Source organism: Crotalus tigris, unplaced genomic scaffold (genome assembly GCF_016545835.1).
Source record: "Crotalus tigris isolate CLP2741 ecotype Arizona unplaced genomic scaffold, ASM1654583v1 scf7180000019968.627227, whole genome shotgun sequence".
Lineage (NCBI taxonomy): Eukaryota > Metazoa > Chordata > Lepidosauria > Squamata > Viperidae > Crotalus > Crotalus tigris.
The window spans coordinates 351,973-372,679 of record NW_024097797.1 but is presented as its reverse complement, the minus strand read 5'-3'; the positions used below and the strand labels follow the sequence as shown (position 1 = coordinate 372,679).

Here is a 20,707-nt window from a genome sequence, read left to right as displayed (position 1 = left end):
CCTGATTAGAACTGAACTAGACCTTTACATCATAATTGTCTTTTATCTATTTGCACTTACCTTCCATGTTCTAGTCCTCAGCTTCAAAAAAAGAACCTTACAAGACAAGATTATTATTCCACATGATGGACAAATTGGATGTACATAAGCATAGGACATGAAAACATGAGGTATGCATTCACAATTGAAACAATTGCAATCTTTTTTTCTGATTACAAAGATGAAAATACATGCATTAAAAACAATAAAGTTCACTTCATATTTGAAGTTGATACTGTAGGGTTAGATCAAAAGAAATATAAAACGTGACAATAAAAATACAAGGAAAAACTGTCATGCAATTTATAAGCCAATATTGCTTGCCAATAAACTTATAATAGTTGTGCAGCGCTACCAAGATAGGAAGCCAGTTAAATATTAAAAAGTCAAGAGGACAAATAATTGTATTAGTAATTAAGTCAAGGACCAATAACAAAAACTGCTGACCAAACTTGAATCCTGTTGCAAATTTTCATATCCACGCATTCATTTTTATTGCTATTTCCTAATTTTTATTGGGGATGATCAAGTTAAACATTTAATCGCATTTGTATCCCATTCATTTCAATGTTAACATCTTAAATGTGTGCTCCACTGTTTGAATGACTAAAACTTAAAAGTGATTAATTTTTGTGTAGCGTTATTTTATAACCATAACTGATAATATTTTATGGAAGAAGTAGTTTAATGCCTATATCTGAAAAAAAAATTGCTTAAACTGAGAACATAATGATAGTGCTATCATAATTTTTCTGTCATGGAAACTGACATACGGATAAAATCTTCTGATTACAATGTTTTAGACTGAAGCATAATTTTATTGTATTTAAATGATGTTCATTTGAAAGTGAAAACTAACCCTTATGGATAAAAAGCTTAATTACTGTGTAATTAAAACCATGATTATATGTCAGATTGGATGGGGGGAAAGGCAAAACCTGCACTGGATCATCACAACTCAAACTATGTGAGTTACATAGAATATTTGTCTCCAACATTAGGGTACAAGTATCAAAGCACATCGTTTGTATTGTGATGTCATAACACACATGTTGTCATTTTCACATCATTTCAGTTAGCAGTGGACATCTATGGCCGATAAGAAGTTAGTAACAGAATCAGCTATTATCAGCATAACTATATAAAGATGAAGCTGTAGATCTACTAAAGAAAACACTGGATTCTGTTCTCCAGTCAAACCTTGAGCTGCTAGTGACAACTGTGCTTTATTGTGCTTTGAACAAGCTAAAGAAATCACTAATTTGTGTACTGACTTCTCTCTTTCTTCCCACCCTGACTGGAAGCAATCACTTCCATTTTTGACTGATCACTATTTATTGTTTCATCTGAACCCTCAACAGTAACTAATCCTAATTACTTGGGATTGAGAAAAAGACAGTTTGGAATCTATGTTTTTAAGCTAGCTTGTTGCAAACAAAACTTAGTTCATATTCTCTAATATTTTACCAGATTCAATCGCCACCTCAAATTGTGATTAATAAAATAAGATTATTCCAGGAATCTTTGTGACCCTGGAGTTCCCTGAAATTCAAATCAATCTTGGTCAGGACAATTCTTGTTATAGCTTTCTCTTAACTCACATGATTACTGACAGGATCAAACACAAAGCACAAAATTGACATGGTAATGATGACCAAAAATAACTCTGAAAGCAAGAACAAACATGCCTGGATTAGTGAGTTTCCACATATTAAGAAGTCCAACAGATATGCCTGTATGGTGTATTATGGAAAGCATTAATCTAAAATAATATTGCCTTTACATTTTGCTTGAGGCTCATTGTTTCTCAATAGTTAACTGTCTTTCATATTAATCATCATACAACTTCTTAAATCTTTTTCTTAGTTAATTCAATTGTCTGTTGCATTGTATCGTATTGTGTGGTATAATATTTATAAATTTATTTTGTGATGTTTTATGACTGTCTATTATTAAGCACCCAGACTCACTAGGTTAAGATGGGTGGCCTTATAAATTCTATAAATAAATGAATTTTGAAGAAGAAAAACAAAGGGTTTTTTTTAGGAAGCAATCATAGTTTGCAACAAATCCATTATTTCATATCAATTAAATCAAAATGCTTTTAAAAAAATCAAATAAATATTGAAATAGAACATGAAGCCATATTCTTTCCATAACACATAGTGAAACATGCTTTTGGTTGTAAACATTACATGCATCTTTCAGGTTAAACAAAATTGCAATAATTAAAATAAATTTACAAGCAAATATACACATGTTCAACAGTTTTAATGAGAGCCAGTTGTGTCCTTATTACATGTTTTTTAAAAAAGATTATTACTTTTTTTTTAAAAAAAGTTTATACTATGACTTGCTAGATGCAAGTCTCAATATCCATAAATGTGAAAGGTACCTTGCATTCATCTATTATGACAGAGTTGTGAGCTGTGTAAACACATTGGTTTGAGTTGCTTTCCGTGTGATTTTTCAGATCATCGTAAATTGACTGAGTCTTGGTCATTTCAAAATCCTCATGTATCTTGTGATGGGCATCGATGTTTTCCAATTCTGCCTTGGATAGATGATAAACAATGCCAGCTCCAAAGGAATCTCCTACTACATTGACAGATGTTCTCATTCGATCTCTACAAAGAAAATATTACCAAAAGATGGAAGACTTGAAGCACAAAGAATCAATTTACAGGAGATCTCAGCAACCCTCCAAGTGTGATGATAGTCAGAGCCAAACTTGACCAATGGCCAAGCTCTAACCTTGTTGCAATCCAATGTATCTGGAGGACATTAGGCCTATTTGCAGTGTGAATCCCCAATGTAAGAATGTTTACATGACAAGAGAAAAGGAACAATATAAAGTAGAATCCTATATTTTCTTAAAAAGCATTCCAGAAGTTGCAGTTAGCAATTACTTAATTACAAAATTCCTTCATTTCAATTTCTCCGCTTTTGGAAAAGAATACATTTTTACCTCTTAACTTGGTTAATAGTAATGGTGAAACCTCTGATTAAGAAGGTAACGTGTAAAAAGGTTCACCTTAAAAGGAGCTAATTATTGGATAGCCAAGAAGAGCTCTTAAAAAGTTTTCCAAAACCTCTATAAAATGCTAGCTTCTGCTGTAATGTTTGTTTCAACGTCAGTCACCCTGTGACCCTTTATTTCTTTATTATTTTCCTAGAAAGATTGGTAATTTTGTTATGTCTGCATTTCTGTAGAAAAAGTCTTATCCATAGACTGAATATTGCACAAACACTGTACAGAACTGATCCACTGGAATCCAGGTAAGACTCAGGACATTAGCTGCACAGAATCTATGCAGAACATATTTTGTCTAGAGCCAATTTGTTTCCTGAGGACATTTGTGATGACACTTTCTAATTTTATTGTTTGAGAAGGAAATTATTTAAGAAGGAGATCACAGCACATCTGTTTTTCTGAAAATGAACATTAATCATCCAACCACTTTTAGTTGTAGATTAGATGGAAATACTTTAGATGCCAGTAATACCATGAAACACTAGTAGATTAGGTGGAAAAACCCTTCTTCAGAAAAAGACATTGAAAAGCTATCATAATTAAATATACTTAAAAAAGGACTAACCAGACATAATTTTCCAATATGTTTTTGATTTTTTGCTTCTTAATTTGAAGATTTTCAAAATTCGCTCTTTCTTTATAGCCCATCTGTTGGCTATTCATTCACTGGCTGAACCTCATCTTGATTTATGATTTGTCCACTAACATTAAAACGCCATTTTACCAAGTAAATTCAGAAACTTTGAATTTACATGATGACAAATGGAAAGAAAACCAGATGTCTGTACTAAATTTGAGAGATTATTCATTTCCTCAGACTTCTCAGAAGCAAAAACTTAACAATCAAGACTGTACAAAACTATTCTTATTTTCCTGTTTATCAAAATACAAAATCCCTGTTCTGGGGGTACTCCTACGATGTTTGCATTGCTTTGTCAATTTCCCCTCTGTAAAATTCAGTTCTTCGCCACTACTAAGATAATGAATTAATTCCCCTGTGAAAATATAGCACTATTTTTTTTTATAAAGGCTGCATTTTAAAATAGGAACACTGCAATTTGCTAATACTAGAAAGATATTCTTATAAATATGTGTGTTTACATATATCCCATTCATGCAGAGCAAAGTGAAATATGTTTGGTCTACTTTTAAATTTTAGATCTCTTTTGCAATATGATTACACAGCAATTTTGAAAAAGCTATATGCATATTAAAATCTAAGAATTAAGTATGAAGTAGCCAGTGCTACATATCACATTATATTTAGGTGTATAATTCAAACTAGCCTGATAACAATAATCAATCGGTTTTAATTAGCTCATGATGATTAGTCAAAGGCTTTTGTTTGCTAGTACTAAAAGTTTGGATACTGGGTACACAGTAACACTATTCACTGCATAAATATAAATATCAGGTAATTCAAGCCAACCAGAAGACAAACTAGAAAAACAAAACCTCAGTCAGGTTTTATGCTGTTGTTTCTGAAAATGATGAAATCAGTAGTCTCATTTGGAACCACTTAGGTTTACTAGTACAAACATGGCTTTTTCATGTGAGATTCATTGAAATATGAAAATTGTCCCTTCCAGTAAAAAGGAATTTAAAAAACAACATTCCATCTCTGAATGTAAAGTCAGTCTAAAAAGGTGTATGAATCAGCTTGAAGTTCCTCTCAATAACAGAACAACTCTCCTGTCACTAAAGCCTTTAAGCCTGTTCAAGATCCCAAGCTTCCTTTGCTATACCTGACCTTTTCTATAAAGATGACATCACAGAATTGCTTCAGGGGATGCTTATGTTAAACCGCAGCATTACCCAACCCAAACTCCAGCCTTTCCTGCCCAGTTTGCTTGGTTGGCTCCCTTGGTGAATTATGGCTATGAAGTCTCTCCATTTAGGAGAGGCACAACTGTTTTGACAAGTGACATTGCTTCAAATGATATTTCCTTGAACAAGAAAGCAAGCACCGATATCAGTTTAACATCCTCTTACCGCCTGTCAGGCTTTATTCTTTTTTGCTTCAATAGAAACGTGCACTTAAAATATAAATCCCGTACCTGTTGTTTATTGATATAGCAGCTCCTATCTACATCGTGCAATTTTTCCTTGGGCTGCTTTCTATTAACTATTGAATTGCCTGTATTGTTTCCTACTACAGCAATATTTTACTTTATCTATATACCACCTTTATTATTTTTATAAATAACTCAAGGCAACAAGTACACCTATTTTTCCCCCTCCTATTTTCTCTACAGCAACAACCCTGTGAGGTGGATTGGGCTGAGAAAGGATGTCTGGCCAGCTGGCTTTCATACCAAAGCTGGACTGTTTTCTTATCTTTTAACCCAGAAGATAGGAATGAGGCTGAAATTTGATATAAACCAGTTGTTAGAGCATCTCTTTTCTATAGCATTACGGGTAGTTTTTGTTTAGTGACTGAAACTAGAACCAGCAACTTGGTTGCTAAAAAAAGCAGTCACCAAATTAAACTCAGATGACTCTGAATGTGCTTACATTCTTACTTCAGTTTTCCTTTGCTTTATAAACTCAGAAAGATACTAACTCTAAACACCCTGGTGAACTCAAACAATGTGGATGGTTTCTGAAACTCAACTCATAAGGAGGTTGGGTAAAAAGGACAAATCTTATAGCCATTTCGCCTCCCCTCCCACTTCCCTGACCTTTGGAATGCTCACGCCAGCACTGGGATAATTAGCAGGAAGAGAATTGATGTTTGTACTTAGATTCCTTGGAGAGGAAGGGATTAGAAGAGAGTAAGCAGACACATAATAGGGAATGTACACTGGCTATTGCTGGCTATTTTCCTAGCACACTAAGTTTATGAGTCAGGCCCTGCTTAGGTAGCAAAAAAGCTTCAGTGTGAAATCAAATAGGATCTGTCAGAATCAGGCAGCAGCCCACCTATGAGGAGATTTAAGGACTGGTCCTCAAGCTGTCATACCGTTCCTGAGGCCACATGATTTCAATTCAGGCACTCGGCAACTGGCTTGCAATTAGAGGGCCAAAGGTTCTAATCAACTAATTAAGGTCACAGAGCTGAGCTTGTTAACTTGTGGGTAGCACTTGGGGGGATCAATTGCAGCAGAAGAAAAGCAGCTCATGAAAAGATAGCTTATTTAGGCAATCTCTCCACTCTATGTGGGTGGGGAAATTTTAAACAGGTCAGGCTCACAAAAATGTGACTGTGATTGAGACAGAGATTCTGCAAAGGACATAAATGGGCATATTCATCATTATGTTACTTTTTCATTATCATCATCACTGCAAACAGTTGCTGTCCAAGGCAATTGCTAAACAATGACTATCTGTACATGAGCTTACAGGACTTTTTGTGATAGAGCTCATCTTTCTTAACTTTTAATATCTAGGGTATGGAATGTTTTTTCTTTTCCTCCCAGGAGAATTGCACAGCATCAATACTAATGTCTTCTTGGTGTCAGATGAATATCTCACATGCTCAACTGCAATAGATAGTTAATCAAGTGACTGTTTTATCGTTCCACTGGCTGATATTATTCTGTCATCTCTTGCTGCCTCTGCAGTTTTCACATTTTAGCACTGTGTTTTAATTATCAGCTTGTCTTGTTTATTGCTACAATACATAAGTCAATTTCAGCATTTTTAAATGGTGTGTGCGTTGGAGTGAGAAGAAATATGCCAAGATCAAATCCTTCAGGGCCTCTAAATATTTTATGGTAAGTGTCCATAGAAGCTTCTAATCAGAAGTTGATGAGATTAGAAGCTTGCTCAAAAAGTGAACAGCAAATGCTGCATCACTATCCTATCTTTTGAGGAAATAAATCTGTAAGGCAACAATGAGGAAGATCCAGTGATAGGACAGTGCTGTGTCAACAACTGAAGAAGGTCTACAAACATATGTGTAGTTTTAGTGTCCTAAGCAAGAGTTGCAATGCAATCCTGACAGTCCTTCTGTACATTATAGTCCTTAAAATAGAGTTGCAAAAGAACCAGCATCCATCTCATTATTCTACATATATTATAGCTCATGGCCAGGGTCAGGATTGAATATTTGTCCATCTACCATTTAAAAAAGGAATGGTTCCAATCACAAATCAGTATTATTACATGTAGTCCTTGTTAATGACCTTTTATTTGATATCTGTTTGAAGTTATGAAGGCACTGAATGAGGAGATTTTGTGGCTGGTTGTCTAAATTCCAACTATTCCAGCATTCTTGTGATCATATGATCGCAATTCAGGTGCTTAGCAACCAGCTTGCAATAATGAGTCATAGTGTCCTAAAGTCACTATCTGTGACCTTTACTGTCAGCATCAAACTATGTCAATGGGAAAACCATCAGGTCACAAATGGCAATAACATGATGCAACATCTAATAACCATGTAGGATTTGCCTAATGACTGCAACTGGAGTTGCTATTGTAAATCGGCACAGAAGCTTGATCAAAGTTGACTCAGCCTTCCATCCTTCTTAGGTTGGTAAAATGAGAACCCAGATTGTTGGGGGCATTATGCTGACTCTGTAAACTCAGAGAATGCTGTAAAACAGGGCTTTTCAACCCATATATGCATACCACTGGTGGTACTTCGGCACCTGGCAGGTGGTATGCATATGACGGGTTGAAAAGCACTGTAAAATCAGAGAACACATCTCTTAAATATACTCTTTAACATCAACTTTCTTCCATCTATATAATTTTTTTAGCTGATCTCCAGGGCTTGGAAGGATCAGAGTTATTAAAATTACATTAAAAAGTGTATTATCTTTCCTGATAATAGGTTTTCTGTAACTAGTATGCAAAATATTTTTTCTAGTAGGAGCCATTCATTCTTACAGAATATATAGCCTCTGTGTTTATATGAGTGTGTGTGTGTATTAAATATGCCCTATATAGTTTCATAATATGAAAGAGAGCCCAGAAACAATGATATTGAAGCCATACTTCTTAGAGCAGGGCTTTTCAACCCATGGTACGTGTACCACTGGTGGTACTTCGGCATCTGGCAGGTGGTATGCATACGACGGGTTGAAAAGTACTGTAAAAAAAGTGTAAAAGTGGATGAACTGAAGTGGTGGCAGCGCCAAAGAGGCATGGGGAAGAGTCGGCTGGAGCTGTGGTGTTGCCAGGGTTCTGCTGACAGCCCAGTATCGGCACGTGCAGCTCCAACTGATCGGAGCTTTCAGTGCACCAGGAAGAGAAGAGGAGGAGGAGGGGGAGAGGATATAAAAGGAGGAAGAGGGGGAGAGAGGAGAGGATATAAAAGGAGAAGGGGAGAGAGAAGAGGATATAAAAGGAGGAGGAGGTGGGAGAGGATATAAAAGGAGGAAAGGGAGAGAGTAAAGGTTACAAAAGGAGGAGGGGGAGAGAAGAAAGGATATAAAAGGAGGAGGGGGAGAAAGGAGAGGATATAAAAGAAGGAATAAAACCGGTACTTTTTTCCTTTTTTTAATGGTTTGTAACATTTTATTAGATTATAGAATAAAATACAAAATCAAATAGTAGGACACAGTGGGGAGGAAAAAGGGAAAGAAAAGTGAGGGGGATAAGAGGAAAAAGGAAAGATATTGATTTGGGGCTTCCTCTATTGCACTAGAATGAAGCATTAACATCAAAACTCAACTTTTTACTTTTCCATAATAGTATAAACTAGCCATTTCTATAACAACAAATCAATCTAATCAGTAAAAGCCAAAATTCCCCCCCTTTTTTTAGTCATCAAATTTTTGACATCTTGCTAAGCACTGGTGGTACCCGAATACTGTCATGTCCTAAAAGTGATACAATCTGTGAAAAGGTTGAAAAACCCTGCTGTAAAGCACTATGGAGTGGTATATACTGTAAGTCTAAGGCAGGGGTGTGAGACAATATTCCAGGGGATGCGAAAACTTGGGTTTTCAAAATTATAGTGTATATGCATAATTCGTTCCCGTTATTTCGAACTTTTGTAAGAGGTGCGAGAATATATCAGAAGTGTTCTAGGATTGCGGGGTATAGAAAAGGTTAGGAGCCGCTGGTCTAAGTACTATTGCTGTAAGACATTATATTATTATAATAACAATTAATAGTAATAGTATGCAACATGTACATATTACTTACAGTTGGATATCAGAAACAATTCACATACATGACATTAACCCCTTTATAATGTAAACATCTTGCTTTTAGTTTGAGTGCTGAAAATTGTCAAGGTTATGATTTAACAGCCAAACAGCTTATTTGATAAGAAGATGTAATGATGTAATGTAATATAAGATGGATGATGCAATGATAGGAATGATTCATTAGATTGTGTATCCCTTTAAGAGCCTGAATATAAAAGGGAAGGTTTTGCTGGAGTGTCTCTTGTCCGTTTCCTGCTGTAACTGCTGTGTATTGGAGTTTGCTGTATTAGCACGTGTATGTATATTGTTCCTGGTGTATGATATTGTAGATAGTGTAAGATAAACCACCATTTAATACAAACCACTGTTTACTGTGTTTACTCCTGGGTTATCTCAGCATAATAAGACTGTGCACGCTCTGACAAAAATCAAATTCTGTGAAGTGGGTTGAGCTAAGACACAGTGTCTGACTGTTCCTTAGCCATGTAGGAAATTCCCTGATCAATAGGAGCTTGACCATGGATATCTCTATTACCCGTCTGAGATCTTAAACACTAGTTTTCAGTGTATCATGAGGAGGTGACTGAAGGCAAAAGTTAATACCCTATCAGATGGATAATCAATCATTATTTTGATTTATATCATAAAAACAGTCTTACTTACAAGAGCCAATCTACTGCCACAAGTAAACTTATATCCTGGGTGGGAAGTCCTACTGCAGTGAGGATAAGAAGCATGGTCACCAGTCCTGCACTCGGTATACTTGCAGCTCCAACACTGGCAAGGGTGGCTGTCAAACTGTAAAATGAAACACGCCCGCTTATATAATACAGGAATTGTACAAACATGGAGTCTATTTATTATCTTTTCAAAAATAATATAGGCAGTCCTTGACTCATTTAGTGATCATTTGAAGTTACAGTGGTACTGAAAAATGGGACTTATGATCATTTTTAACACTTATGACCCTTACAGCATCCCGATGGTTGCATGATCAAAATTCAGATGCTTGGCAACTGGTTCACATTTATGATGACTGCAGTGTCGCAGGTTATGTGATCACCTTTTCTTCTGACAAGCAAAGCCAATGGGAAAGCCATATTTATTTAACAAACGTGTTACTAACTTAACAACTGCAGTTATTTGCTGTAGTGGCAAGAAAGGTCATAACTTACTTAACAAATCTCGCTTAGCAACAGAAATTTTGGGCTCAATTGTGGTCATACATCAAGGACTACCTGTACAATTCTACATGCATGGGAAATATTTCACTTGTTTCTTCTGAACTATCATCACAGTGCACACTTCACAACTCTGCTCAGCAGTGTTCCTCAAACTTTTAAAGAGGAGTGTTTTCTCCTGACAAATGGATAGACTTGGACCCAATCTGTTTTTCTTATAAATTCATAACATCTATTAATTTTATATTAAAGGTAGTTGGTTGAATTTAGAACAGGTGAGGCCCTCTAGATACTCTTGAAGAGTTCAAGTCAGCATTGCTAATGGTTAGAGATGGTGGGAGGTACAATCCAACACAGTAACAAGCCACCATCAGAATCAAAATATTTTCAAGTGCTTTTATTACAAGGGCCCTCATTTAATGAGCACCTATTCAGCAACCATTTGAAGTCATAGTGAGTGAGTAGTACTTACAACCCTCAAATTCTGGTTATTGCAGCACCCCTGTACTCATGTGATCATATTCCAGGTGCTCACCAACCAGCCCAGATTTCTGAGCATGACAGTGTCCCATGGCATATGATCACAATTTGCAACCTTCCCTGTTGGCTTCCACAACTACAGTCAATGGGAAACCCAACAGGAAATCAAAAGCCATGATAACGTAAAATCCTTACTTAATGACAGTAACTGGGGACTGCTGGATGCAGTCACATGACAGTGCACTTTAGGACCACATCACTTAGTGATAGAAATTCTGGTCCCAGTTACCATCATTAAGCTTGGATTACCTGTAACATGCCTATATGTTCATTTTCAAAACCATTTTCCCTAGTTATATTCTTTTATTAATTGTTCTAACATTAAAATAACATGTGATTCGTTTAAGTTTATCCAATTGGCCCTTCACTGTTTTTTTTTATTTACAATTAATACAGTGAAAAAATCATGCTCAGTGTTAACATAATATAAAATAATGGCTATCAGACTGCCTGTGTTTGTTTGTAAATGGAGAAACTGGAAAGAGCTTTTTTCACTTCTTATTATGATGGAAATGGAAACTTTTTACAGATTCTGGGCATGAGTAAAGACTAGCATGTACTTCCAAATGTAAATCATTTTGCAATACAATATTTAATGTTGGGATACCATTTTTTTTCCACCAACCCCAATAGATTACCTGACAGTGACTATCTGTCCGCCGTCCAACACAATGCCATTCATCTGTGCTATGAAGATGGCAGCCACTGCTTCATAAAGAGCAGTTCCATCCATATTAATAGTGGCTCCAACAGGCAAGACAAATCTTGTCACACGCTTATCAATGCCCAAATTTTCTTCAAGGCAGCGAAAAGTAACAGGCAATGTACCGGCACTGAAGGGTCAAGGAAAATGAATTCTTTTATTTTGTTATTTTAAGCATTTGTACAGTTGCCTAACTCAGCCTGATTCTGGGCAGCATACAAAAAATAGTAAACAAAATACAAAAGAAAAACAAATGCATACAACTGAAACAATAAACAATGAAATAGCTATCAGAAGTTAACATTTTTTTATCTCCACCAAATGGGAGCTCTGCTCTTCCTGAGGGAAAAGACAATTATTAATTATCCTTCTGAAGGCTTGTAGGGTTGCAGCCAATAATATGTCAGCAAGGAGACATTATTCCAAAGGGCAACATTGGCACAGAGAAGATATGCTTCCTGGATTACACAAGATGACTGGTGAAGTGTGACATAGGTATAGTTCAGGAATGCTCATAACTATCTATGCTGTTGCATTTTGTAGCCTTTGGATCAAAGGCTGTCACATGTATAGTGCAATAATCCAACCAGGAGGTGACTAAGGAAAGTAGGACTGGAAGGGGAAACCTCCAATGTAAGAACAGGCACAAGTGGCATCCAAGATTAAGTTACTCAAAAGTCCCATGGCCACAACTGCCATCTGTTCATCAAGCAGGAGGACCCCCAAATTGTACACTGAATCTGGGCAGAACAGTGACTCATCCAGAATCAATAATGAAGTATCTCCAGTTCCAAGCCTATGGGCTCAAAGTTTTTGATCTTGGTATGACTGAGCAGAAGTTTGTTCTTCTCCATCCAGACCCCATAGCTTCTAAACATTGGGATAAAACCTTGATAGCTTTACTTGGTTGGCTGGAGGTTAATATACAATTGAGAATCAGCAGCACACTGATGATATTGCACCAAATGTATCTTCATATAATTAACAAATAATAATTCTGATTTCATGGTATTATCTGGCAGCACATTGTTAGCCAGGACTCTCCCAGTGCCCCAGTGAACTTTGTTCATCTACTCTAGAAACTTACACATTTTGAGTGAAGCTTTTCAGTGATGGGACAAAACTTGGCCATTAAGGTTTCATAACTCAAGGGTGGCTTGAACCAGAATTTCTTAGTCCTATTCCAACATCTTAACTGGTTCCCAAGGTGTCCAAACAATTCCGCCTCAGGTACCAGCAATAAATATTCTTTCTCTAAGTATAGAATTCAACTGAGCGAAACACAAAAAAGATCTGGCTAGATGATTATATATCATCCTTTAAAAGTGGCTATTAGTAAAGGAACAGGTTCTTCACTTCCTGAAGACTAAATGAAAATGTCCATCCATCGATAATCTCCATCCAAAAACTTTCAGGTCCAATCCTGCTTAACATTTTTTGCAAACAGTTAACCTCGACTAGATAGAGCTGTGCAAAACTTTTGAAGTGTTTGTTGGTGCAAGTGAACTTCCTCTTTGTAATATAGAGGCAGCTATGTCCTCCAGAAAGCTTGGTGTGTCTTTCCCAGCTTGTCTGTGCATGTATATAGAACACTGTACTTGGAACTCTGGTGAAGTGAAGTAGATGTGAAGACATGTACATATTATTCAAAGCGAACTTCAGAAGGTTCCTTTGGGACATGGGTGCTTCAACATTTCAAAGAGAGGCACTTCACTCATACCAAAACCCTTTATGAAACACTTTGTAAAGTAATCCTTCAAATGCCTCCACACTCCAGTTTAAGTTGTAATTGTTAGATAAGCAAAAATGCCAGTATCTAGTGTTCATTTTATTTGGCATCATTTCAACATGGAGAAATCATCATGCATTTTGGTATCCAGTTTTTTCTCCAGTTATTTCCTCCCTATTCTTTTTACAGGGGACAGAAATAAAATAAGAAGTAACATGGTGACAATTAGCTTCACTTCCAAAATAAGAACATAAATGGATTGATCAATCTAATATTTATCCCATAGACATTCCTTCCTCCATGACCTGTATCTCTTCTGATTATGTTTAAAAGGAAAAAAATCACAGCGAACATTATGGAGATTCAAATAACTTGTTTATAAACATGCTCACAACCAAGAAATGCTTAACCCCTCCATTACCTAAAATAAATACTTTGCTTTGATGATAATAGTATTTTCCAATGATGTAGCTAGAGAAGGTGGAAACACTCAATTGGACACATTTTGTTTAGGACAACAGATGAACCAAAACATAGTTCTAATTCAATATTCATAGCTTTTAAATTGGTGCATGCAGACTATTTTAAAAATTAGGGAAAGCATCTGTCTACATTCATGCGTGTTTGTCACACTTAAAAGAACTTGAAAATAACATAAATGTGTTTTTATTACATTTTGAAGAAATGTGCACTTAACTGTCCATCTTCTGAAAAATATTTTCCAGTCTGATGAACCAAACCTGGCAGATTTGCAGAAGTGAAGAACTCTGAGAAACCAAAACGGTCATATTTCCTATCTCTAATTGTAGCTACCTAAGTAATTACATATGAGACAGAATAGAAAATAGAACTCAGTGTAAGGGAAAAAGTAGAACACGGAATAATAGAGTTGGAGAGGACCTTAGAGGTCTTCTAATCCAACCCCCTGCTCAAGCAGAATGAACCATTCCAGACAAATGGCCATCCAATCTCTTCTTAAAAAGCTCCAGTGAGGGAGCACTTATAATCTCTGGAAACAAGCCATTCTACTGATTTATTGTTCTCACTGACAGGAAATTTCTCCTCAGTTGGATCTCTCTTTGATAAGCGTCCATCCGTTACTTCTTATCCTTCTCTCAGGTGCTTTGCAGTGCCCTCTTCTCTGTGACAGTCCCTCAAATATTGGAAGGCATGTCACCCCCCAGTCCTTGTCTTCATTAGACAAGTCAGAACAGACTAGAATTAGAACAGACTACAATTAGTCCAACAGGGAAGGACAGGACAGGACAGAACAGAAAGAATAGACCAAGAATAAAGGTAGGGGCCAAGTATTATTTTCTGGACCCAGTATAAACTAGTAGCTCACATATTACAGACACACTGTATATGATTCCATGGAGACAGTATCATGAGTCATGAAATAGTTTATTTTATTTCTGCATTTCTAATTTTGTCCCCATATGCCACTCTTTAGGCACGCAACAAGTTAATACAACGTTCGGCCCAAAGGAGAAACTTGCAAAGATGATTGGCTGTTTTATGTTCTTGAACTGATACACATAAATGTGTTCTGCAATACTTTGATGTTGCTGACCCCGTTGTCATTATTCTGCATGTATGTATGTATGTATGTATGTATGTATGTATGTATGTATATGCATTTATATGTTTATTTGTTTGTTTGCACAGTTTGTATATCACCCAGTCAATGGACTAGGGACACTTAAAAATAAAACCTAATCCAGTCCCCATCAGCTCAAAGAAAAAGTAGAGTCTTCAGAGCAAGCTAGATGTCAACTACAACAGGTCCAGCCCAATCTCTTTCATCAATATAAATCAGACTGAACCCAGTTTTGGTGGTGAAATTCTTTGACCTTCTACTTTTGGGGCACTTTTTACACTAACAAAGCCTTCTGATAGTCCCAGTCTACAATCTTGCAGTTGGCAGGCAATCGCCTTGGATAAAAGTGTTTCAGGGCACAATTCTTTATCATGATATTGAATTTCCCACCCATTTTGTTTAAAAGGTAGTCCTGCGAAAGGAGACACATCTCTAGCAAACATCATCATTTTCTATTAAATACCTTGAAGCTGTGCCTAGAGCAGTGATCCATGCTTGAAAGATTCCAGCAAAAAATGAGAAGGGATTTTTTCTTGTAATTACAAAATACAACAGAGGCAAAAAAATCCCTCCATGGATGAGAAGACCTACAATCACGGTTACCATGTACATGCCAAGTTGTCGAGCAACTACTTCCAAATCCTTGATTGCAATGATTTTTCCACAAATGAGGCAGGCAATTCCCAATGGAGAATACCTAGAAGAAAGAAATAAAAAGTATGGAATAGAATTAGATATCCATCTGGTAACAATCAAGTGCACTAAAAATAGAAAAATTCCCTCTTACAATTAGAATTTTATTTCACTTTCAGAAATCTTGAACTTACACATTCTACTTCACTATTGTTTATACGTTTGCTAAGGATAAAGTCTGTATAATTTTGCCTAATATAATGCTGCTAATGAGAAAATTAAACTCAACATTTTCAGTCTACTTATCTGTTTACACATTGTTTTTGCTATCTTTCGCTTGCTCTTTACCTACTTGCATTCTTCTACTAGTATTAGTAGGGAAATATTCAATCAGATCTTTATAACAAATTATAGAAGAGTAGCCATGGTAGTTTTTGATGGCAATAAAATATTCTGTTATTTAAAGACTAATGCTTTTATTACAGCTCCTGGAAACTGGAATTTCACAAATGCCCTTACATGTCACATCCTCACTATTTTACTATGAACTAAACTGAAACTATGGATTTACATCTGATCCTTCAATAAAGAATCCTAGTAATCAACCAGGAATCTATAAGCCTCTCAATTATGTTGTTTTAAGCACTGTTTCCAAATGTACCAGATAGTCTCTTTCCTGAAATATTCACTGAAGATAATCCTTACAATCTGGTTTTAAAGAATCCTTACTAAATGTTCAACGTTGTTTTATGTTTTTATGGAGTCTATAAGAGTTTCATAAATCATTGAAGTGCTGGTAAATATGGAACATTTCCTCAAAGAACAGTTATTAATAATTAGACAGAAGGTATCTTTTAGATCTGAAAACAAATATCTTTATCGCCATACAATAAACATTTTGCCTATATAAATAAACAAGATTCATGAGTAAAATCCCCATGACACTAGAAGCTGTGGAATCACTATTAGCAGCTTAGAATGGATTCTAAACAGTATGTGAGAATAACTGTGATGCAAAGATCCAGTTCTGGTACAGGAAAAACTAGAGCATCACACAGTAAATTAAGTATTACATTTTGCTAGACCAAGACATGAATCAACTGCTATGGACTAGCTCTATAGCTCCCCAAAGATGAAGAAGGGCCTCCAAAGTGATTAGAGCTGAAAAACAACAATCACAGACATTCTGTACAATTCAGTGCTTCAAAAGGTTGCCATAAGCAGACACTATTATGTAATCTAACTTAGCTCAAATGCAAATAAATGTAATAAAACCTAGCTACAAAATCTTTGAATTTACTCCTTTGTTCTGAGGAGGAAGAGGAGGTGCTACAGCACAGTAGCTACCAGATGTGAGTTTTCCATGCTCCTTAGTAAGAGGTATTGCACATGATTTCCTGAATCTTTCTTTGAACAGGAGCCAAGTCAAATTGGATAGATTTTAAATGAACAGTAGACTGATTTTTTTCCAAATTAAAAACCAGGCTCACAACTACTAATCATCTTCCAAGATGCTGCTAATCATCTTCAAGAAGCAAGGAAACTATGAAGAATGAAATGATAGTCTACTAGGATTCTTTAATGAGCTAAAATGTTATATAGTGTGGCATGATGTAGCAGTCAGAAATATTCTCGATAGCCCATGTTCACCTTTTAATGAACTCCATCCACACTTGCACAAACTTCTGTCTGCTTACTTATTGTAAAAAGAAACCATGATAATTCCTCTCTGTGTTTTCTTCTGAGCACTTTGTACTATAAAACTGGAAACAAAACTGGAAAGTGCGTGCGTGTGCGCGCGCGCGCACACACACACACACAGAGTAGTTTCAATCCAATATAATAAAATACATAAGTGCAAACATTTTGGCAATTTTGGCAGAACAAAGGACAGGCTTACAGTATCTGGTCTGTATGACAACATTATTTCATCATCATTAGCTAGAAGGCATGAATGGAAGATGTTATCATTATCATCATATCCTGCTTGAGAAATTCCTGGACATATTTGTAATCCAGACTCCTGGATTATATATACTTTTAGCCTGGCTCAACAAAGTTCTCTGTATTATTACTGATCAAATTCCAAATGATTTCAAAGGTAGAACAGGGTTTGGAGTATCTAATAGATGATGACTTTAACTTACCACATGATCATAATTACTAACTTCATTACGATCTCATTCAAGATATTGAAGAAATCCACCATCATCTTGGCTTGTTCTCCCATCTTGCCCATTACAATACCAAAAGCAATGAAAAATCCAATGAGGCCTGTTGAAAGAATATTACTGTCAGACTCTTTTATGAAACTTTTCTTAAAATTGTGAATTTTTCTGAAGGGGAATTTTCTGTATTCTTCAACCTCAATTTACGATTTAAAAAAATCTGTGATTTTGTAGAGGGGGCACAATTAGAGAGAAGAATTGGGGACAAAACAAGATAGGCATAGCTCAAATAAGCAGGATTTCCTTTGATTTTGCATTATCATTCCATTGCATGGAAGCTCATATGGATTCCAGCAACTGTTATTATTTCCTTGCTCTATTCTAGGTAATGTATTTTTTTTAAATGAAGCTTCACAGTGCAGAATTTTGTAAAGAATTGTTATTCCATCTGGAATATTCCTATATATATCTGTCAAAATAAATTTGTCTTTTTTTTTCTTAGACATCTGTTACCATGTTTCCCTGAAAATAAGACCCAGTCTTATTTATTTATTTTGCCTCCAAAAGAGGAGCCAGGTCTTATTTTCGGGTGGTGGTGGTATCTTTTCCACTCACCTCTGGCACTGACAGACCCCCCCCCAGCCAGCCCACTTCTTCTGAGGATGAAGGAGCAGCTTTTTTTCAACTGAGAATGGTGCATGGGCCTGCATTTTGCAGTTAGGCCTTGCCGGAAGGCCAGTACAAGGACACAGAGGCCTTGTAGAACTGAGCTATGGATTGAATCCATAGTTCTTGGCTGCAGTGGCCTTCCAGAAAGGTCTCTGACTGCAAAATGCAGGCTGGGAACGCTGCAGAAGAAGCGGGCCAGCAAGGAGAGGCCTGGCTGCAAGGTAAGTGGGTAAGGGGCGCATGGGGCAGCTCCACACCCCCACCCCAGCTTGATTTTTAGGTGTGTGCATTGGCCCAAAACCAGAGCTTATTTTTTGGGTAGAGCTTATATTAGGCCCACCCCCAAAAATCAAGTTAGGGCACATTTTCAGGGTAGGTCTTCCTTTCAGGGAAACACAATAATAAGATTTGTTATTGTTAATAATCTGTTTAAAAACAGAAGTGCCTTTTAATAGTGATAACAGCACTCCATCCCAAAGCATTCCTTGACTATCCTTAGATAAATTCTGATGCATAGTGTGTGTATGTGTGTGTGTATACACATATACACACACACATACCTTCCACTTTGGCCTGAAGCCAGCTTGGGCCAGTCAGTTTCTGGCAGTACTAGCAAGGAGGCAATAGCAACCACTTCTGAAAAACCTTGCCAAGAAAACTGCACAAGGTGGGATTAGAGCTCACAGTCTGCATTTACAGCTTGATGCCTTAATCACTCCCCCAAAATAAAATACATAGCATATAATTCAATAAACATTGTGCACCTCTGTTGACTTTTCTTAACCACTCAGTGATATCCTGTACTTCTGACCTTAGTTATGGGAGATTTGGGTGATGTAGGATTTGAGATATTATTTTGAAGAAATCCAGTCCTAATTGGCCATGCATTCTCAGATTATGAAGCTGAAGGAATAGCTTTGCTCTGTGGCTCTTAGCCAAGGATTAGTTTAGTTTCTCATCTCATTAACATCCTTGTGAATCTGATGCAGAAGCTCATAAGGAATTGGAGCAGGGCTATAAGAAAATGTCTGTGAAACTAATTATTTTGAAATGATACCAAGCTGTCTACAAATTCCTAAACAATACAAAAACTAATGATGGAATTGATTCAGTCCTCCCACTTCCTAAATATACTCCAGAAAAAGGGGAAATTTCTACAACAGATTTGGGAATACAGATAGTGCAAAGACATTCTAATTTAAGTTCCTTGCTTAATGTTCATTCCGATATAACTGAACTGAGTCTTGGTTTCAGAGGTTTGCAGAAAAAATGTCTCAGAAAGAACTTTCTTGGCCTCTGATAAGATGTTAGGAGGATCAAAGCTTGAAAACAAGTCTAATCTATTTAGGTGTGCCTGAGAATAAGTGAAATTCCTTAAATGGAAACTAGCTAATTTTGTCAAGTGGGATAAAGTTCCATTTCTGATGTCAGCAACCTAATCCTCCAATCAGTAGATTCAGCCTTCTTAAAAACATCAGTTTTGTCTCTTAGATTGCTTATTACAAAAAATGATTGGAGACCAAAGATAAGTTTTATCCTATTCAGATTCTCCTTGGCAGGATTTCACAATACCTGACCTTTAATAAATACATTAGAATATATATGTTACACTTCTTAAAAAAATAGCATATTAAGTGTAGTTTTGATTCAAATGCTTCTTGTTAATTGATACGTGTGATTTGTCCAGTTCAGAAGGACTTTGGGTGTTTCCCCTGCAACTCCCCACCTTTAATAGCACAGCTGATAACTGTCTGATATTATCCAATACTGTTGCTTCTCAGCAGCAATTCCTTTTTTTGTCTGCAGTTGTGCCTGAACAATATTTATGAAATAAATTTAATAGGTGTCTGAAGACAGAGAGAATACCTAAGACATTCATTCCATCCTTAAACTCAAGGCCCTTCTTAACAATAAGTTGAGGCTCTGGAGTAACTTCTGTTTCATTCATGATGGTAAAGATAGAATCTGTAACATTAGATGGTTCTTCCACTTCTTGCGGCATGAGCACTTTTTTGGTAACTGTTTGAATCTGAAAGAATAAAATGTAGAATGAAAATGCAACTAGAAATTGCCTTTTAGGTACTGTTTTTCAAACTTCATATCAGTGCTTACTCTTAAAATATATTCATGGCTCTAGGTTCTTCATTGCATAGAAAAACTTTCACCGGATAGAAGATCTTCAGAAGTCTACTCTTTATACCAGAAGCACAAAGACAGAATAGAACTATTGTGTAGCAGTTCTTTTCTCTTGCTCTCCTGGTTATTTTAGAGTGAGTGAAGGCTAAAATGTCAGTAATGAATGCACTG

General features: G+C 36.3%; 1 protein-coding gene across 2 annotated transcripts in view; it reads right to left on the bottom strand.

Moving 5' to 3' along the window:
* Window positions 1–20,707, bottom strand: part of SLC1A2 (solute carrier family 1 member 2) — a 100,657-nt gene that overhangs the window by 9,127 nt on the left and 70,823 nt on the right. The window contains exons 5-11 of one of the 2 annotated variants that reach the window (XM_039365162.1): window positions 20,267–20,429; window positions 17,711–17,837; window positions 15,394–15,627; window positions 11,537–11,731; window positions 9,841–9,975; window positions 2,435–2,666; window positions 61–96 (exon numbers count right to left, since the gene is read on the bottom strand). In XM_039365162.1, the coding sequence (XP_039221096.1) occupies window positions 61–96; window positions 2,435–2,666; window positions 9,841–9,975; window positions 11,537–11,731; window positions 15,394–15,627; window positions 17,711–17,837; window positions 20,267–20,429 (1,122 nt within the window). The remainder of the gene's footprint in view (window positions 1–60; window positions 97–2,434; window positions 2,667–9,840; window positions 9,976–11,536; window positions 11,732–15,393; window positions 15,628–17,710; window positions 17,838–20,266; window positions 20,430–20,707) is intronic. The other variant, XM_039365163.1, reaches the window with a different exon arrangement.